At 41.9% G+C, this 23440-nt stretch overlaps 2 protein-coding genes across 10 annotated transcripts in view; one reads left to right on the top strand and one right to left on the bottom strand.

Annotated features, from left to right (window-relative positions):
- Positions 1-1022: 1022 nt before the first annotated feature.
- LOC107315867 (interferon-induced protein with tetratricopeptide repeats 5-like) lies at positions 1023-4640 on the top strand. The gene is made up of 2 exons (XM_015866742.2): positions 1023-1093; positions 2709-4640. The coding sequence occupies exons 1-2, from the start codon at positions 1089-1091 to the stop codon at positions 4141-4143; spliced, it is 1440 nt and encodes a 479-aa protein (XP_015722228.2). The 5' UTR covers positions 1023-1088; the 3' UTR covers positions 4144-4640.
- A 2482-nt stretch (positions 4641-7122) lies between these two features.
- The window catches only part of SLC16A12 (solute carrier family 16 member 12), a 28459-nt gene continuing 12141 nt past the window's right edge, over positions 7123-23440 (bottom strand). For 7 of the 9 annotated variants that reach the window (XM_032445250.2, XM_032445254.2, XM_032445247.2 and 4 more), the window contains 6 exons: positions 16513-16707; positions 14896-14999; positions 13636-13779; positions 10836-11427; positions 9542-9801; positions 7123-8864 (listed from right to left, as the gene is read on the bottom strand). In XM_032445250.2, coding sequence (XP_032301141.1) covers positions 8602-8864; positions 9542-9801; positions 10836-11427; positions 13636-13779; positions 14896-14999; positions 16513-16607 — 1458 coding nt within the window. In that variant the 5' untranslated portion in view covers positions 16608-16707 and the 3' untranslated portion in view covers positions 7123-8601. Of the gene's footprint in view, positions 8865-9541; positions 9802-10835; positions 11428-13635; positions 13780-14895; positions 15000-15039; positions 15145-16512; positions 16708-19530; positions 19673-23440 lie in introns of those variants that run through there. The other 2 variants (XM_032445255.2, XM_032445258.2) reach the window with 2 other exon arrangements.

Here is a 23440-nt window from a genome sequence, read left to right on the forward strand (position 1 = left end):
TGCAGGCAAAGCAGAGATATTTAATGCCATCTATGCCTCTCTCTTGGACACTGATAGGCCCTGGAACCACCAGGGCCCTGAGCTGGAAGACCATGATTATAAGAATGATGAACTACCAGCCAAACCCAAATCTGTACTGGACTTGCTGCTTCAGATGCATGCACATACATCTATGGGGCCTGATGGGATTCATCCCATGGAACAAAAAAATCTGGCTGATGGAATCATGAGAACTCTCTCCATTGTTTTTCAGCAGTCTTGGGAACATGGATTGGTTCCAGCTGAATAGAAACTAGTAAATATTGTCCTAGTTTTTAAGAAATAAGACCCTTTAAGTACAGGCCTGGCAGTGTCACTTCAACGTTCCATAAAACTAAAGAGTTAGCTATTCTTGGACTTACTGAAAAACACCCAAAAGACAGTACTGTTGTGCGTCACAGCAAACACAGGCTCATGAGGGGAAAGTCATGTTTAACAAACTTAATATCTTTTTACAACAAGGTTAGCCACATACTTGACTAAAGGAAGCCAGTTATATAGTATATTAGGAATCTCAGCAAAGCTTTCAAAACTGTTTTTCTCCTTCTGGTCAAATCATCCAGCACACAGCTAGACAAAAACAGAAAGTGGTGAGTGAAGAATTGGACAACCGATTGAGTTCAAAAGGTCATAATAATTGGGGTAACATCAGGCTGGTGGCCAGCCACTTGTGGGGTCCACCCAAGACAGAGCAACCACTCAGCCATGGGCTGCACTGGCTGGGTAGTTCTCAGTGTTAGCAATTGGGGGCTATATGCAAATACGGAGCTGCTAGTAGCTGTTACCATGAGCTCCACAACACAAGTCAATGTGTGGCATAAAGCCAAAATGAAAAAAACGCAGAGTGACTCGTAAGTTTCTATTTCCCAGCCAGTTGCCTTGCAGCTCAGGAAGCTTGCTTTCACTTTCTGATTCCCAATATCATACACACTAATCATGTGAACACTATAGCACATAAAAGGCAACTCACAACTGCAGGAAGCAGCTCTTGGGCTTGAAAGCTACCTGGAGAGAAACAGAGAAAGGAAGAAAAAGAAAGAAGGCAAATCATGAGGTAAGAAAGAGCAGCTTGTTCTACAAATGCTTTTTTTGCTGCACTCTTGCTATGGGAATACAAGTTTGTAATTTGCATAACTGGAAGCAGTAAGGTATGTAGGGACTTTAGCATCAGAGAATAATTTACAGAATATTTACTGGAAGAATCAAAGTAAGAGAAGGATGCAATTGGATGCTGTAACATTATTGCTTTTACAGAGTCAGTTGTCAGACACTCTGTGCCTGCAGTTCCTGGATGAAATGTAGGCTGCAGCAGCAGCTGCTGACCAGCCAAGGGGATGGCTGGCACTGATACAGCTGGGAATTTACTTTCTGCTCTCCACTACTGTGAGGACCAGCAAATCATTCTGATCTGCAGTCTGGAGCAGAGGAAGGGAGACAATATTTGCTGAGGACTGTCTGCAAACACACTCAAATAGGGTGGAACTAGGATGTTTATGACAACCTGGAAAATTGCATTGACAGATTATGCATGGTACTAAACTGAACTGTGTTTTATCTGCATCACAAATCTGGGGGATGTTGTTGCAGTTCTGTTTTGCTAGTCACCAGTTAGCTGTGAGGCTGTCTCTTAACCAGTCAGAAAGAGAGGAAGAATTCATCACATTACAGTTCTGTATGGTGCAGTCAGTCTGAGCTACAAAGAAACATGTCACTTAAATCCCATGCATGTTCACATGTGAAATTACTCATGAAATTACTCTCCCCCATTGTTATCATCCACTGAAGTTTTTCTTTTCTCAGCTGAGGCATCAAAACCATTTACCTGAGCTAGAGTCCCATCACTAGCTGGGACTAGAATGCCCCTTCATGTGACAGTTTGAACAATACATTTTAATTTTGTTTTGAGGGGGACAATTTAAAATGCTTCAAGCTATTCTTGGACAGTTTATGCTGGTTTGGCAGCTAGTATTTGTTCTTACATGGTATTCCCCCGGGGGAAAAAGGTTTCTAACAAGGTACTGCTCATAGCAGGAACTTGCTCCCACTTCCCCTTCATTCCAGAAAAAATAGAAAATTCCTATATATAGCTTTCTAATTGGGAACACATGGCACCATACAGGCTGGTAGATAATCCTAGTTTTACAAGGAAAAAGCAAAGCAGTCTTTCTGACAATGGACTGTTTGACCAAGAAGACAGTTTTAAGTTTTAAGAGGGAGAACCCAAGCACCATGCTGCCTCAGCTGCTGCCAGGCCCATCTTACATCCATCAGCCCATCCTCACATGCATGGAAGAATCCAGAGGCAGAAAGGCAGCAGGGTCTCCACTTTTATTTGATTACCTGTTCCAAATAGACTCCAGAAAACATTCTAAGCAGGGGTAACACATTCCTGAAGTGTGGAGTGCCGGTGTTAAGAGTAGAGCAGTCCTTCTCTAACAGCATCCAGACCACCACCCCTTTCTCTATGTAAGAGAAGCTCTCAGTTCCAGTGGCAAGAAGAATTACAAAAAGAATTACTCCAGACTTATGGCTCCCCATGGCTGTGGCTTACATGAGCTATTGTTGACTAGTGACACCAGGCAAGGTACTGCCTACTTTTATAGTACATATTGCTTGGGTTAAAAACACATGCAGCAGGAAATTAATCGATCTTCTTTAATTTATTCTAGCACCATTTCCAAGAATTCCTTGAAGAACTCCTTGCTGCAGCTAGAATGTTATTTTACATGGACTTTGCTGAAGGAGGATGTAGATATTGCCAGCCTGGAAGAATCAATAGCTGATCAGATTGAGTTTTTCATAAAACCCAACATTTCAAATTACAATCTACTATCTTATATATACCACCTGAAGCTCTCAGATGAAGAAGCTCTGGAATATCTCCAGAAAGCTGAAGAAGAAGTTAAAAAATATTATCCAAATGAAATTGACAGGAGAAGTCTCATTACCTGGGGGAACTACGCTTGGATCTACTACCACATGGGCAGATATGAAGAAGCTCAAGTGTACATAAATAAAGTGGAAAACAGCTGCAAAAAGCTTTCAAATACTGCTCAGTTGAAGATTCAGCTTCCAGAGATCTATGCCGAGCAAGGATTTGCACTATTAAAATTTGGAGGAAAGTACTATAAGAGAGCAAAAGAGTGCTTCAAAAACGCTATGGATATAGAACCCAACAATGCAGAATTTAATGCTGGCTACGCTATAGCAATGTATCGTTTGGAAGAATTTTCTAGCAGAAGATGTGAAGAAGTGAACTCATCTCTGGAGCCTCTGAAGCGTGCACTGGAACTGAATCCAATGGACACTTATCTTTTGGCATTACTTGCCTTGAAACTTCAAGACTTACATCAAGTTGATGAAGCAGAGAGATACATTGAAGAAGGAATGCAGAAAACTCCTGATCTTCCCTATTTCCTGAGATATGCTGCTAAATTTTATAGAAGGAAAAAAGAACTGGACAAGGCACAAGAGCTTTTGGAGAGAGCCCTAGAAATATCACCAAAATCTACCTTTTTGCTTCACCAGCTAGGACTCTGCTACAGAGCAAAGCTGTTTGAGTTGAAAAACAGTACAAGATATCCGCCTCGAGATCAAATGGAAGAACTCATTCAGATCTGCATTTCTTGTTTCAAAGAGGCGTATGAGCAAAAGCCAAAATTTTTTTGTGCCCTAACTGATCTGGCAAAGATGTATGCAGAGGCAAACATGCTTCAAGAAGCAGAAGAGACATTTCAGAAAGCTCTGAAGATAAATATTCTTACTTGCTCTGATAAGCAAGAAATATTCTTCTATTATGGACTTTTTCTGCAACATAAAAAGAAATCAGAATCTGAAGCAATTAAATGTTACAAAGAAGGGCTAAAATATGGTAACTACTGTTTTGCAGAAAAGATCAAAAAATGCCTGAAAAGACTATTGGAAAAGAGAGTTCAAGGAGGGTTAGGAGGTGAAGATGATTTCAGTACACTTGGACTCCTTCATAAACTAGATGGTGAGAAGCTAGAAGCAATTGAATGTTATGAGAAAGCCAATGAATATAATCCTGACAATGAAGAATATCTGAGTGCTTTATGTGAGCTACGACTTTCCCTCTCAAGTTGAAGCACTTCTAAATCCATCTCAACAACAACAAAAGCACATTTAAAGAGACAATATAAATGCATTTGTTCACATTTTAAGGTTAGATTTATAACCAGGTGAACCCGATAGCATAACTCTTTAGTGATAATGCACAATATGCAGATGATGACAGGATGATGGTTGTGCATTTGCTTGTCTGTTAATTATAAAAATGCATGATTGACAAGAATAAATGGAAGCTAAGCTTACCTTAGCCTGCCATGATAATACTGATGTAAAAGTTGTCTGTGAGTACCTGTAGGACACAAATCTTCTAAGCTGGAAAACTGATCTCACCTACTGAGAAAAGAGAACCACAATATTATAACATTTAACCTATCCACTTGAAAGGCATGCTGATACTAATATAGTTATTTCTGGTGGTTTTTTGAATATCAAGTATCATTTAGAAAAAAACTGTGTTGTCTTGGTTAGTTTGCTACCTTGTGTGCTGTTTAACAATAAAAGCAATCACTGTTGGTCTGTTTAGTTCACTGGGAAATATGGGCTGATATCGAGACACTTTAATACATAAAATGTGGGAAAAGCAAAAGAAAAACAAGAGAAACAAGTGATGCAAAAAAGCACTTGCTTACCACCAGCTGACCAATGTCCAGCCAGCTCCTGAATAACAGTAGCCCTGGCAACCTCCATCCTGAGTTCTTCCTTTCCAGTTTTTATTGCAGAGCACTATGTAGCACAGTATGGAGTGCCCTTTTGGTCAGACTGCATCTGTTCTAGCTGTGTTCCCTCCCAGGCTGTCGGCCATCCTCAGCAAGCCCTCAGATCTGCAGCAGGCGTTCTGGCGGGAGCAAACACCACTGAGATGACTCCGGGTCCTGGAACCCTTGGCTGTGCCCCCCCAACAGGCTCTCACTGAGACTGGTGCATAGCAGGGCAGGGGAAGGCACCAGCAAAAGGGAGAAAAGCAGCCCTCTGTGCTAGACAACATCAGCTGTGTAATTAGTCAAAGTGATACTTTGTGCTGAAGTCATCGTTTTGTTTTGTTTTTTTAACTTTCTCTCTTTTTTTCTTTTCTTTTTTTTTTCATTTGACTCTAGCTGTAGCCCTGTTAAGTGCTGTTCTTGGGGTGGCCTTCTCCAGGGTTGTGGAGGCTGCTGGCCCTCATCTTTGGAGGGTAACATGGTTCTGAGCAAGCAGTTGCTGCCCTGGCCAGGAGCAGAGAGACCGGCTGCCTCCTGCCCAGACTCCTCAGGGGGCTCCTCCTGTGCTGCATGGGGCTGTCCTCCTACTTCATGACAGTGCAGTGTCCTGTCAGGCCAGCAGCCTGGGGCGGCCTCTTCATTGAAGCACTGCATTAATGATAACACACACAAGTAACTACATGGTGCTATAGGTTGGGTTCCAGCACCTGGGTAAGGGCCTCCTCATCCAGTCCATACAGGCTGAGGGTGGAGATTATTAGGCTTTCTGCTACAACTGACTTCCATCACCTGGCCCCATACATATGTCTCCTGCAGCTCCCATTGCAGACAGGGCAGAATGGGCTCTAAGATGATATGATGCTCCTGGAAAGGACTGACCATGCACCAGCATGGGGGCTGCCCAAGGGCCTTGGTTGGAAACAGCACTGGTTGCAGAGCAGATGGTGGAAATACCACAGGTCCACGAGGGCTGTTAGCATCTGAGAGTCTCAGAGCTCCTCCTGCACTGCCGTCATTGCAAAAAAATATCAATTATAAAACCAATTAACCAATTAAAGACCACATTCTGCACTTACTTGCACTGAATTCTGCTGTGCTGCACAGAATACAGCATTACTTCAGGCTGGATGCATTTGCAGTAGGATCCATCTGTTTGTGTCTTGGTCAGATGTCACCCCAGCCAAGTCCCAGGCAGTCAGAGAGTCTCAGCAATGCAGTGCCCCATCCAAGGCTATATCCTCCACTGGTACTTAGTAGGGCTGATGGGAATGCAGTGTTATCCTGGCAAACTCTTCACAGCTTGTCCTACTGCTGAATTGTGCCCTGCCCATGTGCCCTATACAAGAACAGCCTGAATAATATAATTTCTGGAAACAAAAATAAAATAAAATATTGCATATTTAATTAATGGTTTTTAAAAATCGCGTGCCATGATGGAAGTTTATTTCAGGTTGTGAAGAGCACAGAGTAGAAGCTTGGCACTTGAGTTGTGCTCCTGGTTATTCCACTTCCATTTCTTTGCTACACCCCATTCCTTCAGAGTTTTTTTGATGGAGAATTTCATCACAGGGCTGATATTTTTTGCAGTTTTATGCACAGAAAGCATCATTCTGGTACCTATGCCTTTAAGTCAAAGCAGAAACAACGCTAGAAACTGAAAGCTGAAATGATTCTCCCATTTTCTACAGAAAAGGTCTGTGTATAAAACAAATGGAATGTTTTCTGCTGGATTTATATTTAAAACAATAAATACTGCCTTAATTATAAATGAATGTTCATGTTTATAAACAGGAAACCCTATGAAAGAATATTTTGAAGTTGTTTAAAACAATCCCCATATGCTAATAATTTGTTCCCAAATTTGTACTATTTACCCACATCAAAAAGTCATAGCAATATTCCAACAGGATTTTACAACACACAGTCATGGCACCAACAACTGTTGACATATCATGATATGGTAAAGAAAACCACACAACTAAACTTTTGTAAAACAAGTATTCGATAACTTATAAACTGGTGAAATAATCTCTTACAGACCACACTACTCCCTATTTTCTGATACAAAATTGGGATCTAAAACAATATTTTCATCACTACTAGTAACTATAACTTTTTTTTTCTTCCAAGTGTGCATATTGTGTCCAACTCATAAAACACCAAATGTTTTTGTTTTTTTTTTTTGTCTTTTTATCAACATACATTAAAATGAAACTTAGGACCTAAAACTCATTTGCCACACAGATCTGAATAAAGGCTGTACTGGTAGTTTTAAGCAGCTTTGAGCACAGACAGCTGAAGTCAAACAGTTTTAATGCACTGTATTTGGAATATGCATGAAAAATAGAAGTAATCGATACACACAGTATTGATAGATACAAAATACATTATGACCCCGTGGCTGTTCTCTCATATAAATCAAAGTTGTGAACAGCAGCCCACATTGGTCTCCCCCTTGAGGCACAGAATGGAATTGGACACCAACAGAAAACACCAAGCGTACTGCAGGCAATCAACAACATTACAGCATTAACGAAACTTATCTGGACTCCAATCAATTTGCTAATGAACAGAATATAGCTTTAAACATCATCAAACAGAAAGAAAATCTGCATCTCAGAATGTTTTCACCTTGGAAATGTAGAAGCATCCCATTTTTAATAAACCAACCACTGATAATTCACCTCATGAGCTACATTCAGTCTCCAGGTCCCACAAAGTAGCCAGCTGTAGTAAATTTCCCTAGCACAAGGAGCAGGAAATCATCAGCAAACTGTAGCTGTTGCTTTCTGGCCAGGACAAGTGACCTGATCAGATGGTGCAAGACTAAAGATACAGCTCCCAGGTGCAAAAAAAGGGCCGTCACAATACACAGGAGCAACTTGTCAGCCAACATTCTCTTTACTAATAGCTGGTGTGGTGAGCTATTACCTCTTGGTAATCTGCTTGCACAGATCTAATTTTTCCTAAAACCTAGTGATGTTCAGATGGCAGAGCAGCCACGATCCCTCTTACACCCACTCAGAAAACACCAGTTGGAGGATCACATCTGGAATGTCAACATTCAGAAATTAATTCTTTAGAGGTTTCCAGGGAAAAACACCACCAACCAAAAACCGTCAGGAACCACCTGAACATTTTGCTGCAAGGGGGAGTGAGAAAGCAGCTCTCAAGCCACCTTTGAAATGAAGTTGTAACGTATGTACAAGATTCAGGCACATTGTAGAAATTAAAGCTGCTTCAGATACACTTTCAGCATAAATCACAGATTCCTGTCAGATTTTCTAAAAAATGGCTTTGGCATTCAAAACAGTCATTGGCACAAAGTTTGATGCAGCCTGAAAAATGGAGAGGCTTTCATGTGACATCCGTGATTACTCCACTGAAACCTGACAGACCAGAACACTGAAATGCCTTTTTCATTAATACTACTTTTAAATAATTTAAACATTGCTGTTCATCTTTGGTGACTGATTACTTCATTGCTTTCATTGTAGCCAATTATGTTTTTTTCAGGTTACTTGTGGAGTCAACATACTGCTTTAGAACTAAATTTGTTGAAACCTTTATTTACCAACTCTATTCTCAGTATAGTTTTGATCTACTACCGCTTCAACTTCCTATGCTGTTTGCAGATTCTAGCCTACCAAAACACGACAGAAATATCTAACTGAGATGCCCTGTGTCCTAGGACTATCATCTTCAGCACTGCAATGTGATGCGGTCTCTTCCGTCTCAGTTGTGGCCGCACAGTGCTGAATCTTGACAGCGCTCGTCATCTGTTGCTGTAGCTGTTTGTATCCACAGGCAAAAATTCAGCATCCTTTTGGTCTAATTCTCCTGTGACAGAATAAGCTATTGCTCCATTTGTCCAGATGTGCTGTTTGCTGTGAGTATCATTGGAGAGCGACTTCAAACGTGTTCTCTTCATTTTCTTTGCCAGTCTCGCAAAACATAATAACATTGAACTAAATATCATAGAAAATCCACACAGGAGGAATGATGCCGTGTAACTGCCAGTTGTATCCACAAGCCAACCTGTGGGAAGACAAATTACACTCTTATTTACAAATCCTGTGATCATCTGCACTTCTGTAGCTTAATCACATAGGAATACCATAAAAACAGAGAGAGGCTCAGATCCCTGTCACTATTCTTTTACCTCTTGGGGTGGGAGAGAATTGGTCCACAGCATCAGCAGGCAGATAAGATTTTATGGGTTTTTGTTTAGATGTCAAACCCACAAGAAAAACACAACAGTTGCTAGTGAGCTGCACCCTACGCTCATGCATCACTTAAAGCATTCCCTTTTGCAATATCTTTTGCTAAATTAAAAGCTTCAGAAACAGAGATTAATTGGAAATTGCTGTGAACAGCAGACAAGATATGCAAGACATATCTATACATGGCTCTTTGGAAAAGATCTCTAACCTTCCATAATGTTCAAAACTATGTCAAGAGCTTTCCAAAGAATAACAAGATTAGAGCTCCCATCATTGATCTTTTGCAATGAAACTGATAGGGAAAATGATGGATGAGCTTGGGACCAACAGCAGTGAAGCTGACTCAACCATCTGTCCAAAGCAGAGGAATCTGTCATTTCTGCACTACATGAAGTGGTAATGTCACAGCTCTTAGAAACCTAGACTGTTCTGCTTTGGTCAAGCGGTGAAATCAAAGTAATAAGATTACAGAAAAGTCATTTGTGAACTGACCTGCAACAGGTGGGCTCACTAGATACGGTATGGCGTGCAGGAAGTACACAACACCCAGTGCTGATGATAAAGAAGAAGTTCCCACTACATCCGCTGTCACAACAGGGATCAGTGTTACATAGGCTCCATCAAAGTATCCAAAGGTAAATGAGAAAGGCACAAGCAAGGGGAAGTTTTGGAGAACTGGTAGGAAAAGACAGCAGAGGCCATCCATTCCTACAGCAAAGAGGTAGCAGAAGTACCGATACTTCTTCAGACACCTGCAAATTTCAAAACAGGAAAGAATATCACTCACCTCTATTTCACATATCACAGCACCTCAATTGCTAAGTAGCATTTCAGTCTTTCTCTCTTAATTGTTGTTCAAACGTAGGTCTGACTTATTACCCAGACCTCTAGATGAAAAGCTCCACCAGCAATGAGCCCTGGGGAGAACAGATGCCAACCTACAGCTGCAGAAACCCCCATAGAACAGCACCCCAAACTGTTCTTAGGGCAGACTGTAGTGATGGGCAGCTTCTCGACTGCCAAGATTATGCAGCCCTCTGAAATTTCAGTGCTCAAAGCAGTATTTTATGGGCTTTCCAAGCTCAGCAAGAAGCTTCCAGTACTATGTGTAACAAGTTACAGCACACCCCTCTCAGCTGTCATCCTTCACATCAGCCCTCCAACAATGGAATTAGTGAGAGCTAAGTGAGATGGTAATTCCCCCTCTCCCTACCCCACACAACAAATGATTGATTTTTCCTAGAAACTGAATAAACACAAATAATAATGTGTCCTTTAGAATCAAAACACCTCTTAGTTTAGCCAGATGCTCATCTCTCAATATACTGAGGAATGTATAACAATTTTACCTCAGTCCTTATGAGTATTTGCCTGACAACAGTAAGCCAGACCTTTGCTCTTTCTCCATCACTTCTGCATCACCCCAGCAGCACAGAAGAGATGAAAAAGCACAAATAGAGTATTATCCTCTAGGGATTACATACAGAGGATCATTCTTGACATATCTTGGGCAAGAGGTAACATTTCCAAGGTCAAATGCAAGAGCTTTGCACAAACATCACTTCTTTAAGGGAGAGAAAAAAAAAAAGACACAAAAAACAACACCCAGCAGAAGCCAATGAAGTGACAAAACATTTCTGAAAGTTAGATTGTGTGCTGGCTTTCTGGAGAAGTTTCACATGCTACAGACAATGTCCATAATGTTAACTTTTATATGCATTGCACCCTACTTGCATCCAGCCTTCCACTGGCTAAAGTTTGCATTTCCTTTGCCATAAGCCATTACCTTCTGTCTGTTAGCCATCCAAAGGTGATATTACCAATGATATCAATGACACCAAGTATGGACATGAGGAAGGCAGCCTGGTGATGGCTCACTCCAACGCTCAAAGCATAAGGCACTAAGTAGACAAACAGAGGGCTGCAGCCATATGCCATAAATAACACAGACACTGCTAGCACCATGAAGCCCGGCATCAGTAAAAAGTCGTATTCTTTCCATGAACAGTAGCATAAACACTCATGTGACCAAGTTTTGATTAAAGGTGAACAGAGAGACATTCGCTTCAAGTCTCGTTTCTGTGCTTTAGGGACATAATTTTGTTCAAGAAGCCCTGGAACAGTTTTATGGTCCTCCTCAAGGGCAATAGGCCGCATCAAGGCACCACAGACACAGAGGTTTAGGACAAAACCTCCTAGGATAAGTAATGCCCCACGCCAGGAAAACTGCTCAATTAAGAGTTGGACCACAGGAGCCAGGATGAAGGTACCGATTCCACTTCCAGACATAGCTATTCCATAAGCCAGTGCTTTCCTTTTGTTGAAGTATTTGCCCACCATTGCAATAGCTGGAGAATAACAGAGAGCAAATCCAAGTCCTAGGAAAGAAAACACAGTGCAGATGGTTTCATTCTGAGCACAATGTATGGAACACAATAAATTAAGCCACATAGATTACTCTAATTAGGACTTTAGTGAATAGAAAACTCTTCCTGATTCAGCATCATGAAGTCCAGTGTGGGAAGAAACCAGGACAACTCCTTCCTTCCACTATCAGGGCCATTGACTTAACAAACACAACACATCAGTATTAACCCATGATTACAAGGCTCAGGAAGGAACAGTGGGGTTTACTTAATCACAAGAACAGGGCTATCAATAAACATCAGAAAAACAGCTTCTCCAAGATACCAGATAAGGTCTTAACCCAGTGCCGAAACTGGTGTGGGGCACATTCATGAGGCAGTGCTTTGTGTTTCAATCTGGTGCAAATCCAGCTATTAATTTTCAGGTCACAAATATCGTACAAGTTGTCTACCTCTGTCACTAATATCCTGCACTAAACCTTTTTCAGTCAGCTCAACTAGCTCCACAGTACAGCTGGCTGGAGTCCTGAGCATTTGTAAATCCCTGTGCACAAACAGAGTGGAAAAATGCCTCAAAAGACAAAGCCATATCCAAGTCAGTAAACATGTAAAAGCCACCTCTTAGAAAAGAGCACGATCTTCACTACATAAACCAGAGAGATTGTAACTATCAAATGCTGGCTGACATGCTAAAATATGTATTTCCAAATGAGACAACAAAATGATCTCCTGAATGAGGTTCTGAAGCACATCTACATTCAGGTTAGAAGTGCCCCAACAGCCCCCAGCAGAATGTGCCAGCTGGGAAGGTAATCACCTGTGCCATAAACTGCTTGTAAGGTTCTCCTCAAAGGCCTCTCTGTGTTGGGCAGGTGCTGAGCTGAGTGGATTAGAGGGGATGAGGAAAAGAGACGGCAGAGGAGCAGTGACAAGTATACTCTGTTTTGAATGAGGTGGCAGGGAAAATGGGTTCCCAAAACCCAATGAGTATCCTGTGAAAAATGGAAATGCAAAGTTTGGGACTGAAAACATTTTTATACTTCTTAGAATGAGCTCTGGTATTTCTCACCAGTCAGTTTGCCATCTCATCTCTGTTTCACTCTTCACAGTTCTGCTGCTTTTACGGACTTAAGACTTTTCTTAGTTACTTTCCCACCTGTTGATGTTGGAGCATCGTCCCCAGCCTTTAGCAACAGTTATCTCTATATTAATCAGTCTCTACAGATTAGAAATTAACTGCTTATGGAATGGACTCCTTACAACCCCATCTACAAAGTACAATTGCTTTTTCACCAAATATTCACCATGGTTCTCACTAAGGAAGCCTCAGTGGCATTAGGGTAGTATGGGGCACAGTCCTTTTGAGCCACATGGAGCTTTTTTTGTTATGAACACATTTGTCGAAAGATTAACATTGTAATGCAGGAACTACATGCACTATAACAAAACAAAACAAAACCAAAAGAGAAGAAATCCTTATTGAATAAGCTGTTGGCAGCATGTGAACTACAGTAATTCCACCACCTCATTACTAAACAGCAGGGGACCGAACACAAGGGCTTATATCACCTTGGCTACCAGGTCAGTATTAATGAGGAAGGAATGTCAGTGTGACCATGGGCACCTCTCATATTCCTCTGTGCATGACAAACACAGGAAAATAGGACAGAGCAAAGATATCTGCTGTCACCATACCTGAATGCAAATAGAGGATCTGCTACAGCAATACTATTAGCCAGAGATATGTCTGCTTCTTAAAAGGAATGTAGTGCAGATAAAAATAAAGTGAGCAGCTGAGGTACTAGGCATTCATCCACTTACTCATTTTGTTTTGATTTACATGTTATTTTTAATTTGCAGATATCTGGGGGGCATTCTAGAACTCCCACCATAACAACCTCCTCCCAAATCACAGGCAAAAGAGGAAATATTTCTGAGTATCACCTGCAGCAAAAGTTTTTCCCAACATCCCAGAACTTCAGAGCTTTATCCATAGCGCTCAGTGGAGCAGTGTTAAAAACATGCTTTGCAGCATGCCATATTTGGACTGTATGAGACCCAATGACTGAAGCCAAACCCCCCCCCCTCCACAGTGAGGTGAACAAGTTGCTGTGTGGTACAATCCCATGGAGAGATTGCCCCTCTTTGAAGGGAGGACCATCTATTTTGATGTTCCTGTATTGCTTTCCCAACTGGACCAAGAAGGTGAGTGTCTCCTACCTGTAAGGACTCCTAGTGATAAATAGAGATGCTCCAGGCTGGTGGCAAAGGAACTCAGAATTAGTCCAGCAGATGCAAGCAGCCCTCCTAGCATGATACCAACTTGGCAGGATACATGATTACTGATTAAACTCCCAAGCGGGGCTTCAAAGAAACAAAGATGGCAGTTAATAGCAGGTTCTCAGATACAGTTCATCACAACAATCATCAAGAGAAATCAGACAAAACAGTGATCGGGATAACCTTTCGTTAGCCTCCCTTACTAGAATGGGGTGAGCATCAAAAACCTAGAATTGTTTTCCGGGAAGTTGGGATAAAACTGAAGTTTACAGTAGCTCTTTCAGCAGATCAAAGTCATTGTGTGGCACAACTACTCTGCAGATTTGGGGGTCAGGGGAGGCCATAGCAACAACTAGAACAGCCCACGCTGTTCTTTAATCCATGCTTACAACTGCAGAGACCTTCCTCAACCTGCAATCTGTACTTCAGCCCTGGATAACTTCAAGCAACCTTTCTGAGGGCTCTGTGTCAGACATAGATGGAAGAGGTCTCACACCATCTGACCACCCCCAGAGCCACCAGACTTGCCTTGCACTTCTCCAACAATGACAGTTTCCAGATCACCCTATCTCTACCAGGGAATGTCATCACCAGCTCTCTCCCTCCCTGTTGCTGTGTCTTGTTTCAGCTGTGTCCCTGTGCCTTCAAGGCAATGGCCGTAGATTAACCCTTCTACAGCAGGTTCAGGTCCTGTATTTCCACCTAATTGCACAGTTTTGAAGTAAAATCCTGAGAAATTCAATACAACTGTTGAACTGATGCATGTAATTCGTAGTAGCACAGAATTTTCTTTTAAATGAAAATAGCATTTGTTAACACAAGTTAGCTAAAATGAAGAGGATGTGACTTGATCCAAAGGCAAAAAGTACAGCCTGTGCTAATTCCCAAATATGATTCCAATCAATAGACAAAAGAAATGTGCTCAGTTAGCAGCTCTCAAACACAGCTTGTCCCATTAGACCTTGTACATTTCTGCAAACTTAGATCATTTGACAAAACAAAATTCTGTTTCTTTTCTTTAGTGTGAAGGCACACCCTTCCTGCTCAACTACACTAGGGGAAAAGGCTTGGATATACCAGACCTCAGAGAGTCCACAGCATCCATCCTCCCCAGCCTACTGCACTGGCTGGTGAGTGACCCCGAAACAGATGGAGATGAAGGAAAAGCAATCACACTAATTGTAGAAACGCAATACACACCACAGAGCATCGTGGCACAGTCGACAATGGAGTGGATCCAAGCTGTTCTGGCATAATCCTGCCCAAAATATGCCTGGAACTCCACAAAGAAAATGGAGATGCACCTAAAGAAGAAAATATGAACACCGAACTGTTGAAGATTACCTCTCAGGAAGCAATAGTCTCATACTTCAGGGATAAAGAGAACTTGCTTGAAGGTCCTCTCCAGCCCCCAACAACAATCAAATCTGTGGTTTGCCTGGATCCCAACTGGAGGGAGATATTTTTAGAGTTGCAAAGGGGTATTGGAAATGAAGATAATTAACGTATGTGACACAAGACATGAAATGGTGCATGCAAGTTTAGTAATCCCAACAGAATTCTATGTAAAATACCTACGTTGCTGTGATTCAAGCAGGGAAGAATCCTTGCTTTGCACTGGCAACAACAGAATCACAAAGTGGCACCCAGCTATGATCCCAACAGGGGGCTTAGACAGGCTGATTTAGAACATATTTCAGACAGGTCAGACTAATCCAGAGGGATTATCAACATTAAACACCACATTTCTTACTGCGGTATTTGCTGCTAGATTTTTACAATTCATTTTTCAACTGAAATAAAACGGAAGCTGTAACTATCACTAGCAATTTATAGCTACATCATGATGTACACAAAGCTCAGCTACTGTTCCTGACTTACATGCTTGCTCACCGAAATAGTATTCATGCCTATGCAAGCAGAGCAGGTCTGGTATAGCACCTGTAGAACCAATACCGCCTATAGGTACATGTTCTTACACGTGGAAGTACAAAAATGGTAACAAGTGCAAAGCAACACCTTCAAGAGGACAAAATTACCACAGGAACCAACAGTCCTCCCAGTCCTTCTTTAAAACACCTCCAGGTGTGGTTACTCCACCCTGTTGCACAAGCACTAGTGTTTCACCTGCCTCTGCAGGGAACAGATGAAAGGCTGCATGGTTTTGTTCCAGCCCCCAAGCAGCAGAGGAGATCCCTTTTTCCTCTCTTTTCTTTCTCCTGTAATCCATGGATGGTCACTATCTTCATCTTTTTTCTTGCATATATTTCACTTTCATATGTTCTCCAGATGTTCAACACTCATCAGATTATTTCTCGTGCTCTTTCACATTTCATATGTGGAAAGGGAAAGAAATCCACTGGGAAATCTTCTGTCATTATGGAACAAGTATGTTTGCAAGAAGAAACTACCACCATGTCAACATTCACATGTCCCTTTTGTGATGTTTATTCCAAGCTCCTCATATTCCTACACCTGTCAGTTTTACTTTAAACGAGATGTGAATGTGAAGTAGGAAATGCTGTGTTTGTGTTACACTGCCTGGCCAAGAAGTTGCTGCCTCAGCATTTCCCTCACCAGAGTGCCTGTCTCTGCTTAACACAGCTTAATGTCCACCTTCACAGGGAGCGGGCTCCTGCTGACAACAAAGCAACCCAGCAGCAGCTGTAGAAGCCATATCACCCCAAACATACACAACACATTTGTGCAAGGCAGCTGTCTCTTCCTATTATTTCTGCTTTTGAGAAATACTGTTGACATGAAAGAAGAAAAGAGGTAGCACCACAGCAGGCCAAAGCTGAGCAGCCGCCCCTTTACCTCGTCACAGCCCTGGTGCAGATAGTGACCAGGAAGCAGCCGGCCACGATCATCCAGCCCCAGCCACCATCAGGTGGGCCAGCACGCGGGGCCATGTTGTGGCAGGCTGATGCTTCTCTTCCTCTCCCCTCAGCGCTGCTGTTTGGCTCCCATCACCACACACCAGGGAAGGTGAGCCGAGGGGCTGCTCGCCATCTGCAAAGAAACAGGCAGAGAACAGTCAGGGTACAGAGCTGTGAAATGTAAAGGTGAGCTTTCCTTCTAGACACAAGGTATTAACATCTGTTAGAAGAAAGGCTGAGTTATCAGAACTTGTTCTCACGTGTGGTATCTTACATCAGCAGCTGCACCCTATCACACAGCAGGCCTTTGCCCACAGGTGTAAGTCACCCAACTGCTGGGTGCTGCAGTGCTCCAGCCCCACACACCAGTCCCTGGACTTTATTTCAAACTGCAGCCTCTGATCAAGGCATCTCTGGTACACTGCTTAATGCAAAATTCATGTTTGAGGGAATAGATTTTATCCTTTGTGTAGCTTGCTAAGGCGGGAATTGAGTCCAAAAGCTAATGTCTGTGCTGTAGTACGGGGCACCTGAACCTTTGCCACCTCACACCAGTGTGTGCTTGTCAACGCTTTCAAGCAGTGATTTAAAGCAGCCATGTCTGAAACAGTATTCCTATCAGCAGACAAAAACACCCATAAAAAGATGCCAAAACTCTATGAAACTGCCATCCAACTACTTAAGCTGAGAGGGCTACCAAGATATAACCATCTCTGTGTATTCCTCGTGTACAGTTTATTTGCTCCTGTTGCTCCTCAGACAGCAAACTCTCACTTATTTTACTTGAGACAAAAAATCCTGTACTCTGTGAGTGCATTTGGAAAGACAAATGGTTGTTCTGTTTTCTCTCCTTGTATGATAGGATTTGCTAGTATTTATTTATAAGTAAATATTTGTATAAAGCTGTTAGTGATTCCAAGCCCTAAACTAAGCCAACTACAAGCATCAGAACATAAGCTAGCACACTCTTTATAACTCTCTCTTCCTCTATTGTCCCAAACATCCATTTCATAGTAAGTTAAATAATATTTTGAAGTCTCTGCAAAGTCTATGTTATCCTCTCTGTTTATACAGATTCTAGCACAAGAGTGATCTTCACTGAAGCCTGAAGTACCATCCCAAAATAACATGCATTAATCAATTACAGGAGAGCTCATAGGTGATAGAAAGAAAATCCTAGCAACCTGTTTCACTTGTCACTTCCACAAAGCTCTGGAGAGATGCACATTTCTTCACAGTTCAAGAATGGGTCAGGTCTCAAACAGGACATCTGACAGAGCTGTGTTTTGGATCACACAGAAGTGGTCACAGCAGCTCACAAAGATCAAACAAACACACAGCTGGGGTTATCAGAGCTTTTGAAAGCAGACCCAAATCTGGTATCTCATGCACGCTCCCAAGTGAGGGTAAAGGGTCCCAGCTGGAAGCGGTCTTTACAAGTTCATTCCCACAGCTGATAAGAAAAAAACACACAAAGTAAACAAGATCCAAGTGAGTTAAACATTTCAAACTTTGTCTTTGAGGTATTCAAGTGCTAGGACTCAAGCAAGTAAAAGATCAATGAAGTTCCAGAGCAGTGACCAGGACAGTTTTCCTTTTCTGACACAACTTTTCAGTATGAAGCTAAATTTGCCTTGGCAGCTGACAGAACATTCTAAGCAGGCTGTTAGATGCACAAATGATCCCTATCCTCCTCACAAGCCTTGTGACTTCTTCCTTGGAATGTAAAGTCCAGCTTTAGACCTTACCTATTCACTTCAACACAGACATGCAGCACTACATGGACCAGTGTATACCTACACCCTCCTATCCCACTATGTTTGGAAACCGACAAAAACAAAACATGCTCTCGTGAGGAACCTCACGGACAAATTGAGGACAAAAGGTAGAATAGATTGACTAATGCAGTAAGAAAAGAAAGCATGTGGGCAGGCAAAGTAGAATAGCATTGCTCACAAATTCTATGCTAAGAGACTGTTACAGAAGCTGAAAAAGCATGTAGACAGAAGTTACAGGGCTCCAGGTGAGTGACACGGAAGACACATCCATGGATTTGCTACTTGTTACTCACATTCTTTATTTGCTTTCCAGCATGTGCTGCAAATCTGTGAGCTGACCATACTTCTCATGCACTGAAAACTAGTAATGCCAGTTATCCACCCCTTTCTGTATAGCTCCAAGCAACAACTGCTGATTAAATACATGCAGCTATTAGATTGACAAGCTATCTGATGGTGAAGGCTGTGTCCTTACGTGATTCTTCAGCCTGGATCAGTGAATGACAAGAACAAAATGTGCAATGTGATGGAAATTGCCATTTCCCTGTCTACATAGATGAAAACAAAATGCAACATTTTTGTGGGTATCCACTTCTAATCTAGTCACAAAAAAGCTGGTAGCCAATCTAGCATGAAGCCAGGCTGTCACAGATCTGTTACACCCTGGTTTGGCAATTAGGCCTCACATTACAACATTATCCTACCAAATTCATTTGAACAAGAGAGCAAGTAACATGCGGCAATCACACTTCATAGCCAACACTAGAGACCCCAAAAGTGGATTTACTGCAAGTTTAATCTGTTAAGTTCAAAATGCCAGAGTGATTGAACAATCCCTGAAAATCCATGCCAGTCGCTCGAATTAACAGCATACTGATAAAATGCCATTGACATTTTACTGACAATCAGGAATAACACAGTTTGGTGGAGTGTATATTGGCACATGATACATCCCAGATGGACCTCACGCAATCCAGACGTAACTTTGCAGCACCTTTTAGCATCTTGGATTTTGGATTGAAGCAATATATTTCACCATCCCCCCTGGAGGGATGGAAACTGCATTTCAAATTCTGATTATTAAGAGTGGAAAAGGAAGTTCCAGAAATGCCAGAAGAGATAACAATAACTCTGATGCATAATAATGCATGGTACAGTAAAGTAAAAAATATACATACCATCTTTCAGAGGAGTCTACAGGCTTCAATCTGAGAGTCTCAATTCATTTTTAAATACACAGCAATAGCTGAGTGCCAGGAGTTCAGCCTGGGTCCCTGGCCTAACCTCCCAGACAACTTTCAGTAGGGTGTGAGACCCCAGTTTGCGTTTTAGTTGTTTATAAGCACACCTGTGAAGAGTTTGATGACGTACCAAGCTAAGCAAACACAGATTAGGTACTTGGTTACATGATCATTTGTCAATTTTATTCCCACAGAATCCTCCCTGCCAACACACACACCAACAGCAAACATTAAATGAGGCTACAAGCAACTGAAAACAGCTACATTAGAGATGTCTGGCAAACACAGCAACAGAAAACCCATAGTGGGATCTGTGCAAACCACCCCCTTGATTTCAGGGAGTACTGTGTTACAGCCACTGAACTAAGTTAAACAATTACCTTTCTTCTTGCTGCATGACACTAATGAATACTCAGTATGACATCCTAGCAAGCGTATGCTGAAGTTAGAAAACTTTGCTGGCTTACGCCCCAATGTTATTTCCTAATTATCTATGCCATAAACAGTACAGATTGTAGCCTCTGCTAATGAACACAGAGACATAAAGGCCATTCCTTTTGTGATCTCCTATCTCCCCTGTTCCTTGGCTGGCTCTCACGTTCTGTCTTAACCATGCAGTGTGGAAGACCCTTGCTATATATGTTGTGTAGTTAATCATCCCTCAGGGGTTGGCCTCATTCTATGCAACAGGTAAATAAACACAGGATCCCACACACCAATAGATACCTGTTTGGCAATACAGAAATGTGCACAGGACAAGAACTTTCTCTCTGAATCAGTGCAAAATTTAACTACATACAAACACACATGTTGTACATGCCTTTCTGTGCTTTCACTGTGACAACAGTGGAGCTGAGCCTGAGAAACTCATGCCAGCCTATGTCTGAGCACCTGGCCACACTCCCACAGCAGGTTCACTCGCACAGAGGAATCTGAACTCTGTTTTTCTTGTGAACAGCAACATACACAGGCACTATGAGAACATTTGTACGGGCAAATTTATGAAGTAGAAAGCAGCCTAAGCACAGCTGGAGAAAATCCATTAGTGCTTAGAGTGAAAGGTAAGGGTCCAGCTATGGTTACCCTGTTCAACTACCTCCAGGCTACTGCTAATATTTTCCTCCAGTTGCCCTATTCTCGAAGCTCCCTAGGATAGATTTACTGTATTTCTTACTTGTCTTTTAGGATTTATCGAGCATAAACTAATTGTAGGTCTTTGCTACATTTATTCATGTTAACCTCTTGCTCTCATTTTCTTTTTCCCTTCCCTCAACAGCTGTATCTTTAATAAAAAATACAACTATGACTTTAGAAAAACAAACATAGCACAGAAGGAGCAGTAAAGGGTGTGAGAGAACACTAAAATGTTAGAGAACAGAAAGAAACACTGTACATATTCAGTGATAGTGGACAATGAGACACGTAAAGTTTAGTGTCTCCCATGCTTTTAAAGAGTTCATTTCTTCAGTATGCCTTGCATGATCATGGATGGTGTCATCTGTAACTGTAGATCTGCTCTAGAGAAATGGCTTTACCTCAGCAGCAGATGAAAGGAAAGACAAAAAAGGGAAACAACCCTCTCTATGCCACCACCTTGTCCTAGGTGTCTCACCACACAGGGTCAGACCTCCCTTCCCCACTGAACACCCACAGGCATGCCAGCCCCTTAACCCATCTCCTACACACCACCTAACACAGCAAAGCACATTCAAATAGGACACAGGAGATGGTGACAGACACAGAACTGCCCAGCAGCTGGGTGGCCTACAAAACAGCCTCCTTTTGTCTTTTTAACCCCTTGCAGTTGCACACCATGGTAGGAATCTCAGTCAGTGGTCTGGCAGCAATTCCAAGGTGTTCTTACATACATGGGAAGTAAATGAACTCTAATTCTGTACATTACTTGGCATTCATAGGTTATTTCTAATCAGGTATATTTTTCCCACAGAAGAGCTGTCCCATTCTGCACCCAGGGTCAGCTATTTAACTGAAAAATAACAGCTTGTTTTGACTTCTGCTGAGAGCATTTATCAAGAATCGCAGGATTATGACTTCCTGTTTCAAAATGACCCCAGAGGTCCCTTCCAACTCTATGTGCCTAAATAAAAATACCTCATTAAGCATCTCAAGGCTGCCACTCTGTATCCTCAGCTTTCCCCTCTGCTTAATGGTGGCTTTGCCTGAAGTCCAGCCAAAATGTTATGCTCTCCTAACACAGGCAGACTGCTCCACTGAAATCCTCCTTGTGTGAACCAGAAATCTTGAGTATTATGGGTATATATGTAAGCAGAATACACAGTTACCTTCTCAGTATATCTCCACAAACTCAGTGCCTCTCCAGCAGTTCAACAAATGGTTATTACCCACCTGAAATTCACTTAGAGAGTTGTACTAGAAACAAAGCAAACAAATAAATAAATAAACCCTATTTCTAACTGCTGCCACAGTATTAAGACAAGAAGATTACCACAGCAGATTTTCCTGTGTGTTTCATCCTTTGTCCAGTTTTTGATGTGTAGTGTATCTTAATCAATCTGGATACTCTGCATATTTGTAACCTGTAATCTTAGAAAGGGTTTCCCTGTGACACCAGATAGAAGCAACATGAACAGTCTATTTGTATTCTGATAGTGCTTCAGGACTTCTAATCAAGAAATGTGGGTCACGATACTAGGCATCACACCCATATTTAATAAAGTTTGCTATCCAAGATGTCTCAGGATAGAGAAGACAAAATGTGAGAGTACGGTTTCATGAAATGCCATCCCTCAGGATGCTGAGCAGCAGACATTGTTCATTTGCTTGAGTTTGTGCCTGTGGAGAAGACATAACTGCTGAACAGGACAGACTGACTGGAGCATAGACGTGGGGCCTGGAAGGCAGGAAGGAAAGTAAAGGGATGCTAAAAAAGCAAGTCAAGGAGGGAGGTACTGAAGCAGTGTGTAGCTGAGCGGGGCAGTGCAAACAATGGGCAGGAGCTGAGAAATCTTTTTATACAAGAGTACAAGAGTGAAGGTACTCAGAGCTGAAACACAGAAGAGATGGCAGAAGCAAAGGCTGCAGAAGGACACAAGAGCCCATCAGTCATTGCTCTGCTGAGTGGCACAATGCTGACAACTCTGGGAGAGGAAGAGCCATGCTGCCACCCACCATCAGTGCTTCACAGCTCTGAGCTGTTCACGTGTGCAATTTGCCAGAAATCACTAAACCAAATGGTGTATCCAGAGCTCTACCAGAAGTATTTATTGTCTGCTAGGCCAGGAGTATATGGGGGAGCATAAGATAATGACACAATTATCTGATACTAATTATTCTTTTATTATGTTAAGGTGTTCGTAACATCATTTTGTCAAACATTTCTCATTTGTAGTTTAAGTAGGTGATGCTCTAGTCACTTTCTGAGCCATTGCTACTGGTTTGAGAAATGAGCTAATCTGGATCGGGAACTTAATAATATACCATTATGCCCTTAAATATTAATATATGACCATGACTGTTTGGAAATGCTGAAAAGGCTTTTTATTCAGTGGTCTTCAGCTGGCTTTTTTCCTGCAGCTGCTTTATTAATTTTTCCATGTTCAGGATAATTTTACCACCACTGCAAAGCTGCCATGCAACATGTGGAACAGGACAGATTTTGCAGACTGTCAAGTAGTCTGTTTGGGGAAATTATTGCTCTTGCCTTCTTTACTGTCGCTGCACACCGCATTCCACATCTAGGTAAGAGGGATCCAAAATCGCTCAGATGAATAACATCTGCACTGATAGTTCTCAAGATATCAATCAAAAAGCACTGCTTTCTAATGAGAAGGCTGATGATCATTTTAGAAAACAAATTCTGCATGTA

This window comes from Coturnix japonica, chromosome 8 (genome assembly GCF_054131305.1).
Source record: "Coturnix japonica strain WE chromosome 8, WE-NBRP24, whole genome shotgun sequence".
Lineage (NCBI taxonomy): Eukaryota > Metazoa > Chordata > Aves > Galliformes > Phasianidae > Coturnix > Coturnix japonica.